Here is a 27333-nt window from a genome sequence, read left to right on the forward strand (position 1 = left end):
TGCCGGAACGTGTTACTGTATTGTGCACTTTTCATAGAATCGTCTACCATTATTTATTGAAGCATAAGGAAAGTTTGTTGATTAAAGATCTCTTTGCTCGAAGCACAGAACTGTGATCCGAAATTGTGAATCCACCACAACCATTACCTGCATCTGCCCTGTAACGGCATAATGTTTCCTGCCGTTACGGGACAACATACACGATCGTCGTAAACGGCGATACGGTGATGGGCGATGTAAAAATGATTCCCCCACGAAATGGGCAACACTCGACATTGGCTTCGATTGGCACGAATAACACGAAAATGATTACCGTTCCGTAGTGTGTTCGTAAACGCGTCGGGCCCGACCGAAGAGGTAAACGTCAAAAATTAGTGCACCCATAAAACGAACCAAAGATATGGGACCTTCCTTCGCAGGACACTTACAGTCGTGCCTGATACCCGAACCCGGAGCCCAACAAAAGGTCAGTAACGGTGGCGCGCAAGGACGGTCGATTTATCCCGACCACAACCAACGACCTTCCATCGCGCATTCGTAAAACATAGGAAATAAATGTTCTCCCAATTGACACCACATAGCACACCCAGCCCGCCAGGCCGCAGCACACGTGCTAAGTGGTTCTAAATGATTTGAGCCATAAACCCGAACGGAGCACCCGAGCAACTGGAACGAGATGCCTAGACGAAGACATCACGGTCTTCGCGTCGCGTCGCCACAGACCCTCTCTCTGTCCGGGTTCCTTTTTTTATCGTTTCGGATAACAACATCTTTATGATGCAGTTTTTCTCCATTTCGTCGGAGTGTGTTACCTTCTCCTATCAATTCGGCCTGGAGTTCCCGGGGCGCCACTTGTGCCCCGCCAGCCAGAGAGGCACAACCTCAACCTCACCTCAAGGTCTCATGGATAGCTTTTTTTGTTTGGTGTCCTGCCTGCCTGCCCCGGAGCCGTTAAGCTGGTTTCGGGGCTCTCTCAGTCAGCCAGCCATAGGGGCACCGGAATGGCTTTGGGCACGGTTTGTTTTTTTATTGATGAATCAATTTTCCATGCTCCTTAACAGTGATGGCGGCGGCGCCGGTTTGCGCCATCCCGCCCGAAAAGTCTGGAAGTGATAAAGTGACTTTGAGAAGCGATTTCTTGGTGGGTCATGCAAGTGGCCACCGTTACCGTGACGGCCGGAACTTCCGGCTTCGGGCAGGACGCTGGCTACCGGAAGACGCCGACGCTGGAAGACGACACAGACACAAAAAGGTGTGTGCGACACACACGCTCGTCATAAATATGCATAAGGGGTGAAAACAATTTATCGACTTTGTCAGCACACCGTCAGCAGCGGCCAGGCCACTGCACACGACCCCGCTGCCCATGCTGATGATGATGATGGCCGGTGGCGTTGCCGCAACTTTTGATCTGCGGAGTTCATAAATTCGGAGACCTCTTTTTGGAGCGTGTTAACGCGCCACCGGGGGCTGCGAGCGCTGTGCCGCTTGCCTGACTTTTATCGCCACCGTCGGCGTTACATTTATTTCCCTTTTTTATGCTAGTTGATGGTGAAAATGGGATTGAGTTTGATGGTGCCGCAGAGTGCCGATAAGAAGGCGCGCGAAAACGAAACGGAAAAGTGTGACGTACGGGTGTAGGATGATGGGGTGAAGATGGTTGGACACGATCGTCGATGAAGGCAGGCAATGAATAAATTAGCGTGACAATCTTGTCACAACATTGCTCTTACGGTGCCTCTCGGACTGGGCGGGGGCCATTTGTTTTGCGGAAAAGCCACTGCGGCTTTCTCAGTGGGTCAGTAGCGTACCGTAAAGGTCCTAAACTGTTAGGTCGCTGGGAAATCTGGTCGATAGTTTAGTGGGTTGTTTGCTGAATCGCAATTCTTATGAGCTAGTGGATTCTTGATGTGTCCAGGATGTGCCTCTTACCCGTATAATCCGGAGTGATATGGTGACGTTGCATGTCGTTCATGGAACAACCGCTGGCGGCGCTGGTGTACATATTTACATTGAACGGCTCGTGGTACAGGCTGCTCTTATCAATCGATTCATTGTCGTCTATCGATACCTGTGGTGGAAGTGAACTTGAGTTAGTCTATTGAAGCGGTAAAACATCAGTTCTGAGATTGAAAATATAGTTAAACGTTGAATATAGTAAAGTGAAATGGAGAGTTTAGCGAAAGACAAAAAAAAATTGGAAGAAATGATTGAATTGACAAGGAAAGTGGCACAAAAAAGGCATTTATGAGGCCTAACTTGTTTGGACTTTAACTTGTTAGAAAGTAGACTATATCAATATGAGTTTGGATGAAGAAATCTACCAATTAATATTCCTTTGCATGTTTACACCCAAAAGAGGCTAGATTTTGATCAGAATTTCGGAAGATTATCCATTAAAAAGTCAATTGATTGATACCCTAGCAGTTGTCATGCCGATTGCATAACTTGAGGCGTTAAAATAGTTTTAAATATTGAGAAATGACTAGTTTAAAATTCCAGAACGCGTGTATTACAGATAAAATCTGTAATCTTCTTCCGGAAACCATCAATGTCCGCCTGCCCCACACAAATTCCCCACAGCACATGCCCTCAATATGATGCATTATCATCTAAATTCAAACTCAAAGTAATCAGATGAAGCACTGCCAAGACACAGCTTGTGTCAGAAACCGACCAGAAGTGCAGGACGAACTCGTTTAATTTCTTAAGTGCCCACCGACAGTCATAACGAACGGATGCGGGCTTGCGGCTGCTTAACATACTCTTCATACACGCACAGTACCCCGTCCCCCCCTGCGTAACAGGTTGTGGCCGCGGCAGAAATTGATGAAAGTCATCGCGAATAATGATACCTGCTTAGGGGGATGGTTGGTTTTAACGTTCACAACTCATCGTGTTAAGAATGTGGAAGAGCAATTACCTTAAAATTGCTATTCAACCGTTTATCGATGCCTAAACTATCGGTATGTAAATTTTGCTGCAACGCGTCGAGCACCGCCGCCGTCCGGGTGCGCTTGTTCTTCGCCACGATGAACATGATGATGACGATCAGCAGCAAAATGATGGTGGTCAGGACCGCTATGATGACACCGATGAAGTGTGGCTCCGGTTCTTGGTCGATCGGCTTCGGCGAGATGACTGCAACGGGAGAAACGCCGAAGCATAAACATTAACGGAGAAGGAAAAAGAGCGCCCTGCCGAGCGATGAAGTATGATAAGTGTTGTAAGCACGGCGGCGCACGTCAATCCGACGTGCATCTTCCGGTGCTCTTCGCATTTCTTGCAGATCGATCTCAACCGGCCGGCGTGACGGTGGTTCAGGCACAGAGATTGTGGGGCGTCGCCATCTCGTGCCGCGCGCGCAAGATGATTGAAATTAATTTAAATTGCAAATACCGTATAATCGTCAATAATATTATCGTGATTAATTTGCGCTAGTAAGTGGTAGGAAAACAGGCGCACCCGTAATGACGATGTGCGTGTACGCGCAATCGGCCAGCCCCCCTATGCTGATTGAGGGAAGCCCTCGGAAAATGGGATGGATGAAGAAATGGGTAATAAATTGTCGGTCGGAAAGACCGACTGATTAACAGCGACAGGCTTTATTCTGGCCAGAGATGGAGGCTTCGTCCGGGTTTTCACGGTCACGGCGGTTCTATTTTTACGGAACAAAGGAGTAAGGGTAAATTCAATATAAAGCATGAATTACATAAAAGTCTCTCATTCAGATCAATAGGAGCCTCTTTCAGGCAAGTTAACATACAAATAGGTGCATCGCTTCTAACGTTACTCCCCAGAAACCACATTCATAAGTTTGATTGCTGATGATTCGCATTGAGGTGGCTCACGTCAGCAGGCTCCGAAGGTCTGGAAGAGTTGGTACAGTTGGCAGATAAATTCATGCTTCACTCTTGACTGATCTGCGGTTGCCGTTGCTCCGGCCCGAGGGCAGGATAAATGCCAGGAAGCGGGCCGCCGTTTATCATAACTCATCTTTTCATCGCAGCACGCAGAAAACCGAGCAGCAGCAACGGCAACCGCATCAACATCAAGAGGACATTATGCCGCTGCAGAGTGCACTGCCGGCATATCATAGCTCCCGACGGTGCTGCTGATGATGATGATGATAAAGCAGCGTGATGGGCACCCAGAATGTGCACCGTTCATCAAAGGGAATTGATCAGTCGGTGGCTGGTTTGCGCAGCGGGAGCGCACCAGGTCGAGATCGAAATAGGATCGCTACTCGTGTATCGCAATTGGCGGTGTGCGATTGGCTGTCAGCATACGGAAGGGGACCGGGAGGAAGGGGCATAAGGGACCCGGGTCGGCGATGCTGCGTTGCGTCCAACAAACAACTAGTTCGCACCGGGCCAAAGTATGTGATAATTTGAATAATTGATGAGCCACATTAGCAATGCAAATTACTGGAAGATATTTGATCGCTCCTGAAACGTCCTCCACAACCGGCAGAGCACCGCACCGGTGGCTCCCGAGAGTGGCCAGAGTGTCGCCTAAAGAAGATGTCAGGCGGGGCCATCCTAACCTTCCTCTAAGACCTGGGAGCCGAGCGCCGAGCGACCTCACTCTAATGGCCACAAGACACCCACCGGAGGGAACCGAGACACTGAGACACTGGTCCTTGGAACGGCACGGCACGGTACGGTTTGATTGCAGTTAATTTGCAATTATTTTATGCTAAATATTAAGTAATTTCTTGGATGCATATTTGATTTGATATTGATTGACGGCGTGCGGCCTTTTGCTGCGAGGTGTGCTCTAGTTTCAAATGCACCGCAACGACACCGCAGGGAATTGGTAGGGCCTGGTAAGGGCCCACTCACCCAGACGGCTCGTAATGGGGAACGGTTTCGTTGGCGCAGGCAAATTACCTCTGCTACGGTGGAAAATATTTTATGAGGACCTGGGCTACTATGGTTCTCGGACAGCTCGGCGGTGAGGTGTCGGACACCGGCCGCAATAGTACTTACTTTGCGGAACATGATTCCGTTCGCCTTTGTTGACGATATTGATGCCGGACTCGTCCCGTTGCAGCGGATACTCGACGGAGTTTTCCTGCGGTATCGAATTTCCGTTGACTTCCTCGTCGGAAAAGTTGCCCGTTACGGGTGCTGTAGGAAACAGAAAGCGAAGAAAACAGAAGGCGATTATAATAATGTTGCCCAGCATGGTGCTGTGAATTGTTGTTCGGTAACTGAAGGACACCTCAGAAAGGACGATGACAACGATTTCCAAGGACGGCTTGTAAGGGAGCATTCTGCTGGATTTGCAGCAACGTTCACTGGTATCAATATCGTATAAGGTATCGTTGAACAGAATAGTGGTCAATATCGGTCGGTTTATATTGAAAAGCTTGAAATGATTGATTGATAGTAAGTTAAAAAAACTCATACAGACCAACAAACGACATATTGAATACCATCTTGAACTGAAAATGTATTGTAACCTAAATGAATTAACAATCCTGACAACGTGCGCGGCAGTTTTCTTTTACATTTCAACACAACCACATCAATACTTAGTTACCAGTTACCATTTTAAATAGTAATATCTCTAGAACATTCTTATCTTTCTGCCATTCAATTTTGTTTAATTTTGTTTTAAGTTTAATAGCGTCATTCCAGGCTCTGCTCTCTGTCTTGTTGTATTTCCTTTGCATCAACTTAAGTGCAAAACATTAAGGTTGTGCATAATACGGCCATTCTAAACGTTCTAATAATTGTAAAATAAAATTAAAAACATGAGTGTGAACTGGACCGCTTGGCTCGTTGACTTGTAAATAAATGGACAAATAAATAATCTCCTATTGTTCTGTTTTGGATGTAACATTACACGTTATTAGCTGCCTTTCTATCCCAAACTCATAATCCTTCATCAACTTAATCGGTGTAAACCACGTATTGTTAGATTATTTTTCAAAATCATTTGAAATGGCATGTGAAAAATGGTACGAATCTCGATCTTTTGCATTTTGTGCGCCAAAAATCTTCTTTACAACAACAATTTAATACAATAACGCCATCGATCACGTTTGATTGGGTCCTAAATTCTTTCTGGAGTCCCTGAAAGATGTCTCTCAAAACCATCACTCACTGTCACCGCTCTTGCCGCATCGGGGAGGTCTCGATTTGTTGTGGTTTCAGGCTGCGGATGGAAAACATTTGCCCGTCCGGGACCGAAGTTCGGACGATGTGCGTAATGAGTTTGGAGCATGACGTGGCCCAGAACGTTGTAGCAAAACTGGCGCAGAAAGAGTTAACATTCAGGGCATATTCGAACGAAATATTAATTGCCCTGCGGCATGTCGCCAGCGCTACAAAGTGCATCGGCCCGAGCCGTGTCATACCAAATGCAACGAAGGAACGACTTGCAGCGCAAATTAGCAGAAATGTGCGCAAAGTGGACCCCGACGTCTTATGGGTGGTGGCGAAGAATGCGGTCTGGAAAAGAGAACTGGAAGAGAGTGCTGGGCCCGCAGAAACATCTGCGTGGACGCAGCGATGCTCATCCACCATTAGAGCGCCTTACGAAGCGAGCGTTGGTTTAAAACATTTTTCTCCCACCCAGATCCTTGGGTCCTCGGAACGGTCAAGCAAGTTCCGGACACCGCACCGGTGGGGAATTAATCAGCCGCAAGGACTGCATCGGAAGCCGTCGCGCCCGTCTTCGACGGTGGCCCGGGGAATTAATAACATAATTCGATATCAAAGCCACGGGAAAATAAACATAAATTAGCTTCAAATCCGCGCATGCATGTGCGTGGCAGCCATTGACTGCCGCCCGGCCTGTCCCAGCCCACCCCGCCCCGGCCGTCCGGGGGTTTAGTTTCAGATTTTGATAAATGGCACCACGCAGGGTTCCAGGGTTCGACCGAGTGCCGCGCTTAATGGGGAGGACGTGCTATGATTAACTGCCCCAGATTGCCGGCACGGCGTCGGCTTATGCTAGCGACCCGAAACGCCTTATGCTGTGCGTCGGGACCCCGTCATTCATTCATTCATTTCTTTGCGCGCGCCCAGCTCGTTAGAGGGTGCCCGACCGCCGGATCGCGGGTTGTTTGATTTATTAAATTTAATGACTTGCTGCTTTCGCCGCCACCGACGCCAAAGGAGTCGGCTGACATTTTGGCATGCTGCGCCGCGCCGCGCCGGTCGAAGAAGATCTGCGGCCAGATTACCGGCGCGATCATCGGTCGCGGTGGAGACACACGTCGTTCATAACGTTGGAAAGTAAAAGTGCATAAACACACGCTTGCAACCAATTACATAGTCGGCGAGTCGGCCCTCTCGTAGCCGTTTTGGCCGTTCCCCGTTTTTTTTTGTTGCTTCCCACACACTACGCTTCGTCTTAAAGACGCACCCGAAGCCTCGCTTTCGAAGCTTCCCGTGCGCCGGGAAATCCTCCGGGGGGAAATTAGGTGAACCAAATTGGTTGTGGGTTAAATTTAGCATTCCGCGAACGCATTCTGCCGTTGACAGCAATTTATGATTTCGCTCGATTGGCTCGGCGCACAGTTCACAGAATGGGATAGTTTCGCGCGGCCTGGCGGCTTTGTTTGCGGCGGCCCATGTGCGGCGGCGGCAGCGTAGGGAACGGCGGGGCGACACGCTGCAAACACTTGCGGAACGCATGAAATACGATAATAAGGCATGCCGGGCAGCGTATGGGCCGTTTAAACGTTAAACATATTTCTTTTTGTGGGAAAGAAATTCCATTTATCCCCACGGGAGCTTCGATTCGGGAGCGGGTTAGCAGCGGTTGCTGTTTAAAGAAGCGCATCCCATTTCGAGGGTCGCTCCATTGAAACGTAAACAGGCTGTCTGGCGCATAAACAATGGAGGGCTGACACGCTGATGCTGCACGGATGTGCCAATGGAGAGGATGTTAGAGGAAAAAGTTTGAACAAATTCCATTCTAGCGAAAAACGAAGATGATTTAATATTTTTCCGACTTCAACGTGAAGATGGCAACACTACTTAATGAAAGCAAATTTAATTGTCGATCTTCGGACCAAAATTTTATCCAGTTTAGACGCGCAGTTTTTGTGTAACAATCGTTTCAGTAAGTTGATGTCAGTGTTTTTGTGAAAATGGATTGTGTTTTATAAAAGCAATGAAAAGATGGAAAGGCAACTCAAAGATGAGATGGGTTTTTTAGCATAGGGACCAACATTTTCTACTGTCAATGTTTGAGAGCTTGGGAGACGATGCACGTTCGGGATGTCCGAATACTGCAACTACCAGCAAAAACATCGCCAACGGTCTCCAATTGGTGCTAGACGACCACCGAATTAAGTGGGAGAAAAAGAAGCAATTATGAACATATCAAAACAACATGTTTGTGAACATAAAAACATTGAAATTACCGCATTTGCTCACACTACTGCTTGACTATACCCCTTTTTGACCAGCTCTAGCCCCAAACAACTTCTTTTTGTTCCCTGATCTGAAAATTGAGCTTGGAGGATAGAAATGTTTGTCAACTGAAGAGGCAATCACCTTCGTGAACACTTATTTTGAAGAGAAAGACGAAGAGGACTCTTTAGTGATGGGACTCTACAGAGATAGGAGCATCACTGGGAAAGGTGTGTAGGTAAAAAAAGTGATAATAAATAAATAGGTTTGAAAAATCTGCGACTCCTGCACAGTGGTGACTTCTCTGCAGCGATTGGAAAAGAGTGACACCAGCTGACGCGCAGATGATGCAATTTTTGCCGTGCATTCCTGAGAGCAGGTTCCACGTTGTCTTCCTGTTGATAATTGTGGATCCTGTTGTATGCAAGGAATAGAGATTCATTTGAAATTCTCCAGTGGATGTCAGCCAAAATCACCACTTCGTAATAAAGTAGGACGGTTTTGTTTAAGTTTTTTAATATCGTATGATAACTCGCTATCTCAATCCAATGTTGGGGAAAGAGGTGGGATCATCGTCATCATAAAAGATTCAGAAAAAGTGTCCTGCATCATTGTTATGCCGCAAATTTTTCAAATCACTGAAATCAAGTCAGTGAAATAAACAACCACGGAGATAAAGCACGTGACACTTTGTAAATTAAAAATTGATTTCCATTCGCATTAGGAACGGACACTAATAAATGGATCCCCATTTCACGCCGTATTTGATTATGCCATTTATTTAGCTTGCCTTGCGTCTAGCAAATTAATGACACTCTGCGTGCGCTTTAATGAGCCGTAGGTAATGCCGAGAATTTTCTTTCCTTTCACGGAATGTGACGTCAATTTTTCATTAGCAAATGATAAAAAGACGGCGGTACCATATGGTACGGGGTTGACGCATCGTCTGGAGCCCTGAACCCAAGAAGGCAGCCGCAGCATCGGCGAGAAACGAAACGCAAATTTACACGTTGCACCTCCAGAGGCTCCCGGGGGCCTTGCTAATGGGACACAATTCATTTTTTGCCCATTCATTCGCCAACTCGGAAGGGGTTTACTTAAGGCCCCGCCGGAGAAATCTTTGCGCTACGCAAACAACGTAGCGTGGCGCGTAGAGAGCCTCCACCAGATTGACCATCATAAATATTCTCTTTGTTATAGATCAGTTACTTAAACAAGTTGCCGGCAAACCTGCTCCTGCCTGCCGACGCAACCAGAGGTCTCACGCATCTAGGTTGCCCGTTTCTTTCCCGACCGGATGGACTGGCAAATGGTGGCGGGTCTCGGGTGGGGGCCGCGTCCGTGTGTCAAGCCGTTGTGAGTAATGGCCAGCAAACGCGGTCCAGCAAATAGTAATCATCGCACCCATTTTGCAGTTCGAATCGTTACGCGGCCCCCTGTCGCCATCCCAGAGAGAGATGGTAGCCGCTCCGGTTCGAGCGATGCACTGCAACCCGCCCGCACCGGAGCATAATGTTGTGTCGCGGAGCATCGAGCATCGAGCGCACTTGACAAACAACCGAAGATCAAACAAATAAACACCAAAACGGTATTATTTATGCCGGGTTTTGAATAATTTCATCCTATTTATCAAGCTGGCCGGTTGCCGGGCTTGATGAGGTGCACGACGGCCACATCCACCGATTCGTTATCCTTCCGCCGCGATGGGTTGCAGAAGTTGCACAACACAAACCAGCAAACCACGGGCCGCTGCTTGGCACTTTGTGGCAAAAATAAGACCGCACGAAACGCACTCCGAGAACCTCCTCGCTGCTGCGACGGAGCGACATAGTTTTTTGCCGCAAGTTGCAAGCGCACTTACCTAATTTATAGCCGACAAACAAACGGCAAGACAGACAGGAAGAAGCATAACTTCCGTTCATTAAATTCTTGTTAGACCGGCGGCGGCAACGCATCCTTCAGTGTCAGAGTGTCGGTGGGGTTTGAACTACTACTCTACGCACCGGATTGTGAGATTGGCTCAAAACTATGACGTTGGTAAAATGGGTGTCGGATTTAAAAAATGACTGAGGTTCCTTAATGAATTAGCAGAGTTTGAGCTACTAGGTTGTTCATTATATTCGGAACCTCGATATCAAGGAGCGGTGCTACGGGGCTAATTTTTTTTCTTACTAGTATATTGGTATACTCTTCAAATGAACGTATCTGAAGTTTCATTTCAATCGGTCACTTAATTTGTTTTTTACAAGCCATTTAGTATCGACATGTAACAGTATTGTTTACAGCTCTTATGACGTCATCATTTGATGAAAAACACTTTCCGCACACAATTTTCTTATGTTTGAAAACAGTTGGAAGTCACTGGTGGCCAAATCTGGTGAATAGGGTGGATACTCCAACAATTCAAGCTTTAATTCATGGATTTTCGCCATTTTAAAAATGCTCTTGTGACTTGGTGCATTGTTCCATTTTTAGTGAATGCGGCGCCCATTTTGCAAACAGCGTTTAGGAACCCAAAACTTCAGTCAAAATATTGGTTATACTACTCAATGAGATGGCTAGGCTTTATACTAAATCTCATTCAGTGATTCGATGATTTTCCAATACGACATCCGGTATTTTTTTACGATTTTAGGAGTTGTGTCTGTTTTTTGACGTTTTTGTCACAGATCATCTTCAAGGCTACTACGACCACATTTAAACTCAGAAACCCTCATTTTAACCCCCAAATTAAAGGTGAAGAGTCCTTCTACACGTTCAATATTCGTTCAAAATTTTCCTTTGCTTTTAAACCTTTCAAAAATAAAAACTAAATCACTGCACGATATATAATTTTTCCATTGAAAAAAATACTGTGACATGTCGATACTAAATGGCTTATAAAAAAAAAAAAGTGACCGATTGAAATGAAACTTCGCATACATTCGTTTGAAGAGTGTAGCAATATCACAAAAAAAATCAGGCTCGTATCACCGCTTCTTGATGCCGAGGCTCCGAATATAATGAACAACCTAGTATGCTTATTGGTTTTGGGATTCCGAATTTTACATATAAAATAAACACTAGCCTCTCAACTCAATGGCTTTTTAACTTTTTTGCCATAATGACAAAGTTTTCTTTAAAAAGAGTTTAATGTTCAAGTTCATTTGACGAACGACAATGTTGCGGAATAGCAAAACTTTTTGCTCACAAACTGCACAGAAAATGATGTCAATAATAACTACGGGCTTCGGTGAAAGACCAAGTGTCCCACTTCACGAGCAGACCCCTAGACCGTTTGCAAACCACCTCGTTAGCGCGGACGCGCCACAACGCATCAATAAACAACATTGCGCACTTTGCGCGTGCGGCTGTGCGCGCCGCTAACAACGTTGGTCGCGTTTGGAACGCAAATTAAAATTAATAAGAAAATAACGTTCGAATGAGTTTGTCGAACGTTGCCGGGCGACGAGCGCCCGGGTTTTTTCCCGACATCTTCTTTATCAACAAATGTTGGCCACCGCCGACTCACTGGCGCGCACACGGCCACTGCACAAATGCATCGCCTTGCAACGCGCCATGAACGCAAGATGGCCCCGGTGTAAACAGTTTGTGATTTTGCGCTCACCGTGGTCGGGTTTCGTTAAGTGCGAACTCTTCATGCGAAGGATATTTGACCTAGAAATCCTGGTCCCGGGCACCCAGGGCAACGTGGCACTCGGGCTGCAAATGTTGACCCCGTGAGCCCCGACGCGGCAGGATGATGCACCTTTCTTTTCTCCCTGTTCGGTTGTTTATTTTGAAGTGCGGCTTTCTGCGGCCGCGAAGTATGGTTTCGCTGTTCTCTGGATATCCCAGCAGCAGCGTGTCGAAACTTACCGGAGTTGAACGATATTTCGCTCAGCATGATCCATCGCAGGGCGAAGTAGAGATGAATTTGCACATAGCGCCCGACGCGATGATGTAACTTGATGGTGACGTCCCGGGCGTTCTCCATGACCGTGTCGGGCATGTAGGAGAACTGTACCGGCTCGCCGGTGAAATGGTGGCCGCCTATGCTGAAGAACACCTTGGCATGAACAAACACCTGTAGGGGAGGAAAGGACACCGAGTTGAAGTGAAATCAGTAGAAAAATTCTTCTTCTAGAAAGATTGGCGTATTATGTTGTTTTCTTTCGAGCATTTTGACCCGTTATGGGACCTCAGAAAAGCTGAATGAAAATCCTTGAAAGTCCTAAGCTTCTCCTATTTGCTGCAATGGAAATGGCTAATTAACGCTCATAAATCCGTCTTATGTGCTGAAAACCCCCCCCATGCCCCATGTCCAGCCTTTTAAGCTGATCGATTTCGAGGATGAAAACTCGAGAAAAAACGGCATCGAGAGGAAAAAAGTCGGTCGGAAAAACGCAAAAGTGCACATCCGCAGTCGTATCGATGACAATAAGCAGCTTATGGCCACAGACGGAGCGTCATGCCACATCCGGCCCGGGATTCGTTGGTCCGGTATCCGTCCCGGTGCCGGGACGATAAAATTACGCGTAAGTGACAGGACGAGAAGCGCTCGGACGACCGACCGACCGTTCGGGAAGACCTTTTTAATTTCAATCGCTCTTCGAGGGACGTTTATTAGCGCAATAAGCGCCACCGGACGGAGGCGACGATAAAAGCAAATACCCCGCGCGCGCTCGCGTCAGCTTAAGTGCCTCGCAAATGCAATCGAAGGACATTGATAAGGATTGGCTGAAATTGCATCGGAAGTGTGCAGTTGAGGGGGCAAAAAAATGGCGCTAAGCGGCAACGGAGACAGTAATGGGGAAAAATGAGAACTCACTGCGAATGGACAAATTCAGGACAAAAAATAAATAAATCCCTTTCCAGAGTGGCAATGGCCGGTTTTATGCTTTATCCTAAGAATTCGTCGTGGCTGGCAGAGCGTTCAGTGCAGCGTACAACTATAAAATGTCATCTATTTAAATTAAAAACACATTTAAAGCGGCGACGGAAGTGCCAATTCTCGCTTCCTTCTTCCTTCGCTGTCCGGGGGGAGAAGCCACAGTAATTTCTATGGTCATAAAGCTTGAAAGCTAAACAATCTTCTAATTGGACTTCGAACACTACTTTCGAAAAGGCTTGACAAGACAAACCAAAAAAATATATACATCAAAACGTAAACCACTTCAGTAACTGGCAACAAAACAAAAACGAATAGAGCCCAAAAAAGCCAACCCATTTCACGGCCCGTGATTTCTAAGCATCCCTTTTCCCAGAAATGGAAACTCGGGACTCCATCATCCTTCGCCCTGCTTGATGCGCTCGGCTAATTAAATTTACTCTCACTTTTCGCCACCATTTTCGGTGACCGAAATGGACATCTAATGATAGTAAGCTGGTCATTTCTTTTGACTTTTCGATTTCGAAACCTGAACGGCTCCTGATACGGGGCTTTGCTTTGCTTCATTTTCACCTTTTCACCTCGGTTCCAATCGCGGTCCGACCAAGGTTTGGGTCTTTCTACGGTAAATCCTCTCCACAGATACTTTGCGAAGGAAGTCATTGCGCTGTGGTACGTGAGCAATACAACTTTGGCCGGCAAAAAATAAACCCGATCCTCATTGCGTCTTCGTCGTGCGCGGAAAGGGATTTTCTTTTTCTTTAATTATGTTCGGTAGGAAATTTATTTTAACGTCTCGAACAATTAACGAGAAAATAAGTTTTATCGCGGGCCGCCGCTTTTTGGATGCTGCATCCTGCAGGACATGCAGGCGGGTTGCAACGCCAAACGGCCAAAGAGGCCGTTGTTTTCTTCTGGCACTGGAAACGGCAATCCAGCCCTTTTCCTCGCGGAACTCCTGGGTAACCGGGTGTCGGGCCGGGAAAACCTCATCCGGTTCGGTAGTTGGGAGTAAAAGTTTTTAAAAGTACACCAACGTGGAAAGTGGGCCCAAGCCCTGGCGTGGCAAAAAGTGGGGCATTAAATTTACGGGCTCTGGTCCAATTATTGATACTTAGTTGGTGGCCACGCAGCAGAGGGTACGCGATGAAGTGCTTTGGGAAAATACTACTCCACTCCCGTTTTGGCACTGACGTTTTCGTCTTGATTGTCGGTCGGGTCGGCATGAAATAACACGAAACCACGAGCGCCCAGGACACGGTCGCGCGCCAGTTTGGTTAAGAAGATTTAGCCCTTCATTAGGTGGCCTTCTTTATGCGCTCTCCCCGGCGCAGTAATGAGCCAGGACCCGGGACTGCCGATAACGATAAGGATGTTGTTTGGCCGGGCATTATGCGCACGATAATTATTTATTGATACGAGAACTCTGGCTAGCAACGCGAAGCGGCTGGGCCCGTTTTGTTCCGCGAATCGCGTCCACCAGTTTTCGGCCGGCTGTTGGAAGTAAATCTTCGTGCAGAGCAAACTTCCTCAAAACTGGCGCGCTATCCAAATAATTGTGGGAAAGTATTTTTTGGTTTTCTCAAACCTTCAGATGGCGTCTCCATTAATCGCGAAATTTGAGCATTTTCAATTAACGAAACTGCCATCGAACATCAAAGGGCCAATTAGTTTTTATGGAGGTTTATGGAGGGGAGTCCGTAGCAAGCCCTTTACAACCGGACCAATAAACCCTTTCTGATAAGCCTTTCTTATGTAGTAAACCAGGACAATTATTTTTCATGTAATGAAATATTTCTTGCCGGAAAAGTTTTGAAATAAATATGGTAAAACTGAAAGCGAATGAGGTAGCTGCATGAAAAACCGTAGCCCATCGGTTCCACGGCCGGGCAGGATTGAGCGAAGAGCCAACACAAACGCCAACTCTCCACGCTAGGAAAACAGGGACACCACACTGGCACAAACTGCTCAGGTGACGCGCTGGCTGGCGAATCTAAACCGCATCCTTGAGCCTTCCACAGCGCCACCGTGCGCCATCACCATTAGCACACCTGGGGGAAGCTTAATGTGAACTTTCAGCGTATAATCCCGCATAAAGCGAACAGAAGGAAAACAAAACCGGCCAAAGAAGGCAACCCGGCGCGCTCACCTGTACGTCCTTGCTGAACATGTTGTTGGTGTGCAGCACCATGGAGCTGAAGTTACGGACCGAGTCGAATTCGAACACCATCTCGACCGGTTTGCCGGCCCAGCCGAGTGAGTCATTACGCCAGCCGACCCAGTCGTATCCTGCAAAGGAAAAAGGAACGAGAAAATAAAACATAAAAATCACCGTAGGAACTAAATACCGCGTCGTGCTGCTCCGGGCCCTCCAACGCCCACCCTCCATCCCACCATAAGCAGCATAAGCTGGCCGGCAGCGACAGACGACGATGGCAGCCCGGCTCGGGGCTCGACGCCGACGTCGCCGCCACACAGCTAGCATATTAAAATTTATGCTCCTACAACATGTGATACTTTCAAGGTATTCACTTCCAATTTTCTAGCGGACCGGATTCCGGAACGGTCAGGACGGGACGGGACCAACGCGCAGGTGAGCGAGAGAAAACGCCACTCACTCGCTCTTACATTACTCGCGACCCGACCAGGGCTCCGAAGGATCCACACAGGATTTGCAGGAGAAACACGAAACGAATAAAATCCCCAACCGGAACCGGTTGGGGAGTTGGGGGGCGGTTTCGGTGGGACATTCCATGCCCAGAGCGCCAGGGCGAAGGATATGATCCGTACTAGAGTGCCCCTTCTCGGGCACACACACACACACACACATAGACAGAGAGAAGTGCAGCTGCACTTGAAGGGCATATAAAGGGGAGCACGAATGCAATTGCCGTGATGAAATTGTGCGAATGTGTGCTAGGTGCTAGGGAGCGAAGGTCCCCGGGGGGGTGGTACGGAGGTCCCGAAGCTTTAAGTCCTGCCAGCGCCCCCGGGAGTCAAGGGTTTCTCAAGCCTGACGGACGGACTGTTCAAAGGAATGTGGCTTCTCGCCGCCGTGAAGCGCACCGGGCGCTGACGGAGTGAAGAGTGGCCACGGTGGTGGCGGTGTTGGTAAAATGTATGCCCAAAGGTAAACGAACGTGCAGGTGAACGCTGGTTGAAGGAGCAGCGTTGTGGGGGGGCTTGGCTGGAACACCCGCATCACAGATAACGATCGCCCGAGAAGAGGCTAATGGCGATAATGATGATGGAGTTGACGGTGATGGTGAATTAAAAACTGCACTTCTTGGCCACAAATTAATGGGACACGGAACAATACACACTGAAGGACAATACACAGCGCGTATATTAAATCAACAACTTGAGTATCGGTCCTTGAGCAGTCAAATGGATGCCCTGAAATAGCTCGTCATGATTAAAGGACATCCTGCGATCAATTTGATTGTAACCCCGATCCACTTGGCATAACCGATTTTTGGAACACAGTATTGACCTCTAACTCGAATAAGAAAAAACTGAACAAACAACTAGAAGAAAGTGACCAACACAGAGAAAGCTCCACCACGTCCGGTTTGGCTGATCCTCTCTGGGGGAATAGTGGCTCCGAGCTTCAAGTGGCGCCATTTTTCATTTGTTTTGCCCAGGGATCTTTGGCCCTCTGCTTTGCGGTCGTCGGTTTGTCTGGGTCGGTTCGATACATTTACCCTTGTACAAAGTCCTTTCGGGGCTCTCGAGTGGGTTTGGTACTGATCACCGCCATTCTACGCTCCTACACTGTACCTAAGAGTCGAGAGAGTGTGTTTATGTGTTTGTTCGAGGAAGCTTTCGGGAATTCGAATCGAATGTAAGCTTTCTCAAGAGCTCACGAGTTTCAGATATGTTTCCAACTGAAACAGGAATGGAAGCGGAAGTGTGTTAATTTAAAATCATGTTAGTTTAACAAGAATTCCCCGCCATAAAGATCCATTAGCACCAATCAATTGTGGAAATAAATTATCGAAACAGACAAGTGTGGGCTGATTCAGATAAACATTGATACGAAGCCAATTCTTTAATGAATATAAATGAAATTTCTTCCAAAATACATTTCAGACTTGTGCCGAAGAGCTCTGCCGTGAGTTTGTCTTTTGTAAAAGGCTCACTGTGACGCCAGAATGTGATCCTTTCGTATGTTATCTATTGTTTTTTCAGCCGCCATAGCATGGGGACTCTACAATGTAGCCCATATCCGCGGAACAGCATATTTGACAGCGCGCACCAAACATCGATTTTCAACCACAGCCGGGGGTTGCGTGGTGTACCTCTTGTTTTTATATCATTTCGCGGTGTATCGCGTATATTTGTCAAAACAATACAAACACAGTGCTTCCACCAAATGCGTACCTAGTGTGGAACTGCGTAAAGCTGGCGTAAGGTACGGACTTGACGAGCTCCACGGCGGCAACGCTAACGCTCGTCTCATTTTGTTCACCAACCGGAAGTTCCCACGAGAACGCTACTCTACCAAAACGCAACATAATGGGGACGGGCGCGCGATGTTTGCTTTAGATCACATCGGTGAGCAAATCTGTGCGCGGGCGAACGTGCGTGGACGACACGCCAGCGGCACGTCAGAGGTACGACGCAACGGAACTTGAATGTTGACTATCAAGGGAAGGATGCTAAGAATACTTGCCGCGTGGTGAGTTTCTGTTAAACAGTTTTTGTAACGTTATTCAAATCCGTGGTCGGGGGAAAAAAATGTTTTTTATTGCCTTCAATTTACGGGCACCAGTAATGTTTCACCCGAGAAAAAATACACAAAAAAAATTCCACAACTTCACAAAACACAAAAGCCCAAACCCAGTCGCTCGTGCCAGGGAGTGCCTCAGGACAATCGGCGAACGATTACACGAATGGAAAACGATTACCGAGTGGAATAGTCTTCCCTCGCGCTGCCCGGTGCTGCAGGATGCGAAACAACGACGGTCACCGATTTTAGAGGGCTTCCCCGGACGAGCTCCGTGCGGGTGGGATGGTTGGTCTTTTGCTGTATGATAAGGCCCGAGACCAGAGAGACCAGGACGAGGTGCCGGAGAGACAGAGCAAGGATGGTGGAACATAATTTGCCACCGGAGCAAGACACCGGAGAGTGTCTTTGAAGGGCGGAGGATGAAAGAACAAGACACTGTGGTCAAGACGAGACGCCAAGACGCAGGGGCAGATAAGGCAGTAGAAGCACCAGCAGCGCAAGGCAAGGCAGAACACTCCTTCTATCTCAAAGTATTCTCGCCCGACCCGGCGAAGGCGAAGGCGAAGGTGTGGCTGGTGATGTGGAAAGTATGGTGTTTGTTTTTCATTAAATTTATCTCCGGGAAATATTTTTAATTCAGTGCAAACATAAGTGGGTTAGCAGTGGAGCAAGTTTGCAGTGTGCAGTTGTAATGGAATTTTCCGGGAGCCTCGGGAGCCCGTCGCAGGGGGGTCTGGAGATGAGGTGCGCGGTGGTGGGTAGAAACGGGAAATGAAATTTCCTTTGTCATTGCTCGGGGAGAAGAGCACGAAGCCACTCGAAGGAAGGAAAGCTCGCCGTGCCCTGTGTCTTTGGCGGAGTTGAAACCGACGACGAACGACCGACGGTCGATAAGTGTTTTGAGGGCAACAGGAGTATCCGCGAGTGTTGAGACCTGTTTTAGTTATTTAAATACAACCGGAGAATTTTTCATAGTGTTCATGATATTTTAAGTGGTGACTGTAATACTAAAGAACACAATTTGGCTTTAGATGAAATATTCAAATATTACTTTGTTATTTTCTGTTGAATAATTGTTACATAATCAACGGGAATACTTTTTCATATTTTAATGATACAGAAATACTACTCATAGTACCATTCTTAAGTAATTAGAATGAATTCAAATCTTGGTATCAAAGAACTTGACCAAAGAACTGACCAAAGACTACATTCCGGCGTCAAATGAAATGACAATTTGCAACAAAAAATGCTCAAACATCGCTCACGACAAAACAAGTCTTCCGCTACTATATTAGTCGCCAAGGGTTTCCCAAATTTCCGGTGCCATTGTTCTGCTGTGGTGAATCCCAGCGGCCTCAAATCGGACACCAGGCATGTTACTGCCACGTGTGGCAGTGCGACCAACAACTAGAAAGCGAACGAACCGCACAAAACCATTCCGGCGGAAATGTTCAACAGATTTTAGTCGCCCCCTGCAAGGACACACGGAAGCAACACTGTGCCTCGCCCGCTGCTGGACTCGTATCGGTCGGCGCGTTGTCCGGTGGTGGATTCAGGATCGATCGATCGTACTCCAGGAAATAACGGGCAACGCTTAAAGTGTAACGTACGCCTGTGAAACGCAACGTTGCAGTGCTGCTGCACAGGCATCGATCCGGAACTGCCCATTAATGATCCGTAGGTTGATAGGATTGGGTTCCGAGTCTTTGCGTAGATTGGTTGGCTGAGTGAAATCGGTTGCCGGAACTTTGGCAGCAGCTCCCGGAAATAGCGTACCGTCTATGGTGTGTCAACCGGGGGGCACCGAATTGCAATCGCAATAATCCAAGAAGGCATTACGGAAAGGAAATTGGGACCCAATACTGACCACGCGCGAGCTCACGCCTAGTGCTGTCATATTTTTGACACACGACATTTAGAAGAGCTTTTGAGTTACAAGTGTGGAGTGGATTAGTAGTAATTGTCACAGTAGTACTCATAAAATACGGGAAAAGTGCTTTAAATTGCGAGCGGTTATTTCTCCCATAAACCATAAGTTTTCGCATAAACATTGAATAATGTTACAGATTTGTCAACGGCCAGAAAAAGAAAAAAAAAAGAAAAAGAAATGGAGAAAGAATGATAAAGAGAGAGAAGAGTCTCAATTTTTTGCATGGGACGCAGTGGATCGCAAAATCGATTGGATGGATTAGTACTTGCTCGGTTGGTTCAATATAATGATGTCCTCCGCCAGGCTGGGCGACAGTTCGAGTGGAACTGGCCAACCAAAAAGAAAGAGAAAACCAGCAACACACACACACACACACATTTACAGCCATCCTCCTTCGGCGGGCAGTCGGAAGGTTTCCCAACATCTGCCCCCGCCAACGCAACCCACCCGCGGCCCCGTTAGTTTTCCCAATATCTTTCTTTTCCCGAAAATAGATAAAACCCGGCGAGAACCACATCAAGATGCAGGGATAAGGAAAACGACCAGTTTTCCATGTCGTTAAGGGCCGCGCGCGCTGCTGGCTTCCGGTGCCGTCCGCTTCCGGCGCGCGTTACAAATCGTTGGCACCCCCCGCCCGGCACCATCACACGCCATTAGCAAAGGGAAGAAAAGCTCACCCTTTTTCTTGCGATTTTCGGCGCCCAAAAGAAAGTAAGAACCAAACGAAAAAGAAGAAAAAATGGGGAACCGCACACGGGCCGGTGGTTGGTACTTAACGATTTGGCAAGATAACGAATGAGGAACAGCGCCACCGTACTGGTGGTGGTAGTGAGTCCCGGCCACCGACAATGGTACAAAAGTGAAAGTATCCAATCCGGCGCGCCAGGCGGAAGGACGAAAAGGCCATGAAAAACGGACACCAATTTAAAACCACAACCATAATGCATGTCCAGTCTTTTTCTCTTTTCTCGACCTCTCGAAGAATGCGACTTCTTCCGGGGGGTGGGGAGGGTGGTTTGGGATGTTTCCGGGCCGGCTTTCGGCCCGGATTGGCCAGACTCGATTGTAAGTCTTCCGGCCGGTCGGACAACACGCAATCATTGCCATGGATATGTAAATAGGGACACGGACACGGGTAGCTAGTTTATGTAGTTCGGTGCTTCGATTTTTGCTAAAGACAGTTTGCGTTGGTGTTGTGGTGGGTGATAAGTCCTCGACTGACTGCGATGGAACCAATTTTGGGTGACACAAAAGCCGTTCCGATATCTTTACGACGCGCGGTACAGATTCTTACACGGGAGATTGTTTTGTTCCTTTCTTCCGGAAACATTTTATCTGGTTACTATCTGGAGAATTATATCTTTTCGGTGTCTTTATTCACTATTAGCTGTACCCGGTGCGAGAGTTGCCTCGCTTTCGGGGCAGTAGTAAATCTTCCATTTAATATTTTCCATTGAAAATTATTAGTTTGATGATGTCCTTCTTTGACGATAAACGATAAACTAAGACCAAAACGGCACATGAACATAACGCGCGAATGGTAGCAGCGTACCACGGATATAAATTAAACCCAATTCAGGTGAAAATATGCACAAAATGTTAGGAAAACCATTACCAGCATTATTCTCTAAAGATTAGTGCAAATTGAATGAAACATTACAATAAAAGAGAAACAAAAATGCACGAGTTATTAGCATACAAATTGAACCCGGTTCAACTACCGGTGCAATTAAAGTTAGGTAAATAAATTAATTCCTAATTCAGTAAAGTCTTAATTTAGTAAACCAATCAGCATAATCGTGATGGTGCGCGCCAGAATCTGGAGCAACTCGTAGCCCGTGGTCCTTGCGAGAAGCGCCAGCGCCAAAAATCGATAAACCCACCATCCATCCAGAACGAGCGCCTGCCAAACCTGAAGCCGCTGTCGCGCTGTCGTCGTCCGGGAATTTAGAACACTCGAGACACACCCCAAGTGGGCCAAACAAACCGAAACCGATCATCTTTTCACGGTAATTGTGAAGGATTAAAACGGTACGCTCCGCCGAACCAACAACACCGCGCCCGGCCAAAAAGGGTGGCCCGCCCTTTAAAAGCCGGTTTTCGCAATGGGTTTGTCACCGAATCGTCGATGACATCGCCGGAAGCGCAGGAACGTCGTAAGACGCCGTCGTCGCCGTCTTCGCCGCCGGCGTCGTTGGCTGGTTCGATGTCGCTATGAAAACACCAACTCATTCCCGCCGGGGGAGTTTGAGAAAATCGTTTCTTCGCTGTGTACCGGAAGGCACCGGAACGACGATCCTTCGGCAGCTCCCTGCGCGGTTCCTCAGCGCAGGGTTTGCTTCGTGCACGAGTAATGATTTCCATTATTAGATTTTTCGGCGCAACTTCCGTTCAGCGCCGCACCGTGGACGATGATGGCGGTGAAGGTCGAACAAGTTTTCGACTTTTGAGTTTCCGACACGATTCCCTTCCGAGGGTGACTGCTTCCGCTATAGTAAAGTCAGCCCCCGTGTGGAGGGTTTTTCCCGGATCCGGATCTCCCGGCGACTCGATGGTGTGGCGGCACCCGAGCGCCGTCATTCGTCTCGGCCCCCACCAACGTTATTGGTGGTGGCCAAAAACGGAAAAACCGCCATCCGTCGAGTGAATGCGAAAATCGCGTGGCGGAAAACATCATCCGAGCACCACCAGGCAACAGTGGGGCGGTAGAAGACGGGGCCATCGCGGAGCGGAGTTTATTGATTTAGATGATGGTATTGATTTCGTTCCTGATTTCGGGGGCCCCTCCTGATAAACGGGGCGCTGCTGGTACGCCGAAGTGAATAATATCACCGGTTTATATCGATACTTCCCCTTGGCCCGCAAAAACGGGTTCCGGCGAAGGGTTGGCCGGGGCACGCAGAACGGGAGGGGAGCGTAGCGAGAATTAATTATCCGCAAAGTTCAGGAAGCGGACCAAATACCACCCGTTAAATATTTTTCTGGGTTGGGGATTAAGGGAACCCAGCACTGAATTTATGAATTATGATTTAGAACAAACGGTTGGCTCTAAGTGCGGCGTGGGGAGGACCGGACGGACCGACTGTTGGCCGACCTCTTTGATTGCCGGCAAAGTTTTTATTGGATTCAGCTCGAGCTTGATATTGTTTTGTTTATGTTTTGGCGAAATGCCTTTCTGTTCGACCCATAGATTTCTCCTCGCTGAAAATCTTTGATGTATGCAAAAGCGAGGTTAGGTTATTCCAAATTCTGGTACTTTCATAAATCTCAGCTTAGTTTTGGCATATTTTACGTCCATTTGAAAAGGATCTTCAGTCTAATTAGCCTCTTAGCGTTAAATTATATTTATTACAATTATAATAGCTCACGAAACCAAGTATATCAACTGAAGAATGGCTATTTCTTCTTTAGGTGCTAAGCGCTCTGGTTTTGTTTTCGATCCTAAATAAGCCAGTTTGTAAAAATAATTGTATTTCACCTTCAGCATGCCTTAAAACATCCCTTATTCTAAGTAAGGTGCGTGAAAACGTGCGAAATCATCATTAGAAAACCAATTTCAAAGGCATTTTGAATCTGGAAATCATAAAAAAATTCCAAGTATAGACCTTTTCTTAATAAAGTTTAAAAAACCTTTGCTGGTCGTGGTGACTCGAAAGCTTATGCAAATTTGGACCGAAAAAGGTAATAATTTCTGAAGGAAAGCCTGAAATAATTTTTTAATCTTTAAATTTGGTAAAAATATTTTGTTGAAAAGAGCTTTGTTTCACTGATTACTTAAGTTTTCACTATGGTTGTTGAAATCACTTTACATTGAAATAACGAGTGTCATTAGTAAAATTTAGTATTATGGTGTATTCATTTAATTACGATTTATGACTTCAGCTTTGGAAGCTTGAAAGTTAGAAAAATGGGAATTTTCCTAACAACATGTAGCAAAATTACATGACTGTGTCTTACAGTACCGTTACTTTAACTGAAAACAACATGTTCAAGCTCATGCATTCGTCAGGGATAATCGTTTCGTCCTGCCGGCGACAACATAAACTTTCGATAGCTTACATTTGCACGACGACGCACACCGTAACCCAGCCACAGAAAGGGAAGTAAGGGTGATGGCGACAACGAAATGGTTTTGAAATGCAGATCGTACCGGTCATTTTATATTCATTTAATCGAAAATTATTGTCACAATGGTTTTAGGGGTTACTGTGGCTGTGGCTTTACTCCTTCCGCCATGCTAGCTGCAGTGCCGGGGCATTCGAACAGATTACGGCCTCGGTCAGAGAGAGAGAGAAAGCCGACGAGACAGACGTGGGTGACCGCAAACGGAGATGTTCGTCCTGGACACATCTATCCATAATATGCATACGGTCTCCCCGACCCACTGCCAGCGCCGGCAGGATAAAGTCCGCCCAGAGGCCAACCCACCCAGCTCAGCTCTGGTGACGGAGGCGAAGGATTTCCTCCGACAACCTGAGCGGTTTTTCCATTTCCCCGTCCAGGGCCCGGAGAATGGAAGCTTGTGGAAAACGTTCGTTAGGCCACCGTATGGCGTACCGATCGCTATCGTGTGGTGTGAGGACGACCGACCGAGCGGCTGGCTGGGAACACGTCGGGATGCTGAACTTTGCCGGGCGGCTGAAATGCATATGGTTGAAGAATGCTCAAAATCCGGCCGGTCCGAGTGTCCTTTTTGGGCCCGGGCGTAAGCTCGGACGAGTGAGAATTATGTACGCTGGCCATGTGGTTAGGATTATTAAGCTTTATTGATTATGGAGATTGCATTTGATGACTGTCTTTCAATTCTACGCTCTGTCGGTTGCCTGAATGTATCGAACTCACACCAGGCAAGGCGCCGCGCGATGATGCCGGTGCTCCTCCCAGACACAGCATGATGTAAGCAGACCGAAATAAGCTAAACATTTTGCCTCATAATGTGATCGCAACGTGGTGGAGTGTTTCAATTTGGCTACAAGCTGAAGCTTGATGTGAAATGCTGATTACACTAGAAGCTTCGAATCGTTTAAAAGCAGTATACTGCAAATAAAACAGCACATCTCACAATTTATAACTGTAGATGTAACAAAACCTGGTTTCAAGTTGTTATATTATATTACCATTCAAGTTTAGCTATAATATGTTAACTAAATGAAAGTCTATCGCAAAGCAACAAAGACCGCGGTGATATCTGAAGCCGTCAAAGTGCAATATCGTAACCATTCCAATATGGCGTTAGCTCAATGATTTTAATTAACTCTAGAAAAGACTCGTCTTTTATACAATTAAATTAAAAGTGACTTAATTTGAGTAAGTGATTTAAGTTAAATGAATAATGCAAGTGAACATTATATAGTCGTTAATATAATAATATTTTTGAAAGGGCATTATTGAATGGCTTGATTTTTTGATCTGGAAACAATATGCCGTAAGTGTTTCAGATCTATCGCCAACTAATGTCAAAGATTATCCATTTCATACAAACGAACACAAGTTTTCTATTAGCAATATGGCTGAAAGCAGTCCCCGAGGGTCGCAACTATTTCCAAAAGATAAAGTAATCCAGCACCAGTTGATAAAGGATCAGCTTCTGTTTTCCCGAGACAGGCTCTCACCGTCCAAAGGGGAAACAAACGGAGACTTACTGACAGATGTGTTTTCGATGATCCTTGACCCGTTTCAGTGAGCGCTCTTCGGCGGCGGCAAGAGTTTACTGCACACTACCAGTAATCTGATAGACCGAATAGCTACCGGGCTACCGAGCGCAGACCGGCCACATTTAAGTGGTGTTGCTCTCTCGCAAGCCACATTAGTTTAATCGGGAAACGTTTTGCTAACCCGTCAAAGTGTGAGTGGTGCAATGTAAATAATTGAAAAGCATACCCGGTGGGGAGGGCCTGGCAGCGCAAGGCTTCGGTTCTGGCGCAGGGCGGCTCGCTGGCTAGCTGGCTGCCTTGGCTTATCCCTTTCTCGAAAACGTTCCACAAATCATTAAGTAATTTTGCAACCAGACATCAGGTCCAGGCCGGTAGAGTTAGTGCTCTGCCGACTAGCTGCCGACCCGTGTGCGCCTTGCAATGTCCTTGCTGCCAACGAACTTTAAACAAAGTGCCGACTCACACACACATAGCACACACAAACACAGACTACTTAGCGGTGTCAGTTGCAGAAGAAATTCGCCCTCTTTCGAGGAGCAGTGTGAGTTCCAGTGGAAACAATTAACTTTCGAAACAAATAGAAGCAAACTCTCTCGCTCTCACTCTAACGCACTCTCTTTCTCCCTTCAGCCGACCTCCCACCGCATGGCTGCGAGTCAAGTCAAGAGTCGTTCGTGTCAGAATCTTGGCCCGACGGTGGCGGCGGCACCCTCTCGAGTCTTGAGGTGGAGAACCTCTCTCTGGTAGTCGGCGGGAGGCCCACAATTATTTGCATACATTTCAGATACATACAGTTTCCGTACGGTGTACGGCCGGAAAGTACGTACGTGCTGCTGCTGGAGGGCCGTGCGCCACTGTTGATGGCGTTCAATACTTCTGGCGGATGGAAAACTCGACGAAGGATCGAAGGAGCAACCATTTGCAGTCGTCCGTCCGGGGGAGCGAAAAATTAAACGAAGAATGTCTCGCCGCAACGGCACCGCTGGCCGCCACCGCCGCCGCCATCTTTCGTGCCGATGGAAAAAGGGCAAACAAACAATCATCCACCACTTTCACACATGGCGTTCTCTCGGTAGCAGGGCTCGCCCGAAGACGAGGAGCTCGTGAAGTGAAGTTAAGAAAGAACAAAGAAAACGATATGTTTGCCCATAGTTCGGTGTCGGGACGGGCCCCAAGAAGCGCCCACTACTGGAACGGTTTTTGCCCTGTGGAAAAGCCTCCCCTCACCGAGACTGGCTTTTCCGGCAGCCACCAGCCACCACCTGGGGGCCCCATTTGGCCGAGGGTCACACAATCGAAAGTATTTAATACGAATGCAAACACACTCCTGCGCCGTGTCCTGCTGGCCGACCAAGAAATGGATCCTGCTCTTTCGGATCCCTGCTCTCTGCTATCCAAACATGTAGCTTCACACCCGGCTAATGGGCCAGTGTATGTGTGCGTGTGTGTGTGTGTGTGTGAAGTGGCCCTCTTCCTGATCAAAGAGAGCGACCGTCGGGCAACTGAAGATGGCAAATGGCCGAGTTGAGTTTGAATTATTGCAACATTTCGAATTGGCCATTTCACAGCCATTTGCCGGCACAGGCACATGCAGTCGATGTCCCTTGCCAGACGCCAGACGGTCCGCAAGATGGAGTCACATTTTTAATCGACCCATACGATGGGCTGGTGCATCGAAAGGCGGCGAGGCCTAGTGCGTCACATAGGAGGGTTCGATTAAAATTCACCACAACAGCATTTTAATGTCAGAAGGAATCGAAGAATCCCGT

General features: G+C 47.4%; 1 protein-coding gene across 2 annotated transcripts in view; it reads right to left on the bottom strand.

Moving 5' to 3' along the window:
- LOC128272707 (discoidin domain-containing receptor 2) overlaps window positions 1-27333 on the bottom strand; it is a 155231-nt gene that overhangs the window by 25004 nt on the left and 102894 nt on the right. For both annotated transcript variants that reach the window (XM_053010572.1, XM_053010571.1), the window contains exons 2-6: window positions 15395-15534; window positions 12234-12441; window positions 4992-5132; window positions 2924-3141; window positions 1933-2071 (exon numbers count right to left, since the gene is read on the bottom strand). In XM_053010572.1, coding sequence (XP_052866532.1) covers window positions 1933-2071; window positions 2924-3141; window positions 4992-5132; window positions 12234-12441; window positions 15395-15475 — 787 coding nt within the window. In that variant the 5' untranslated portion in view covers window positions 15476-15534. The remainder of the gene's footprint in view (window positions 1-1932; window positions 2072-2923; window positions 3142-4991; window positions 5133-12233; window positions 12442-15394; window positions 15535-27333) is intronic.

The sequence above is a fragment of the Anopheles cruzii genome, chromosome 3 (assembly GCF_943734635.1).
Source record: "Anopheles cruzii chromosome 3, idAnoCruzAS_RS32_06, whole genome shotgun sequence".
In the NCBI taxonomy this organism is placed as follows: Eukaryota; Metazoa; Arthropoda; class Insecta; order Diptera; family Culicidae; genus Anopheles; species Anopheles cruzii.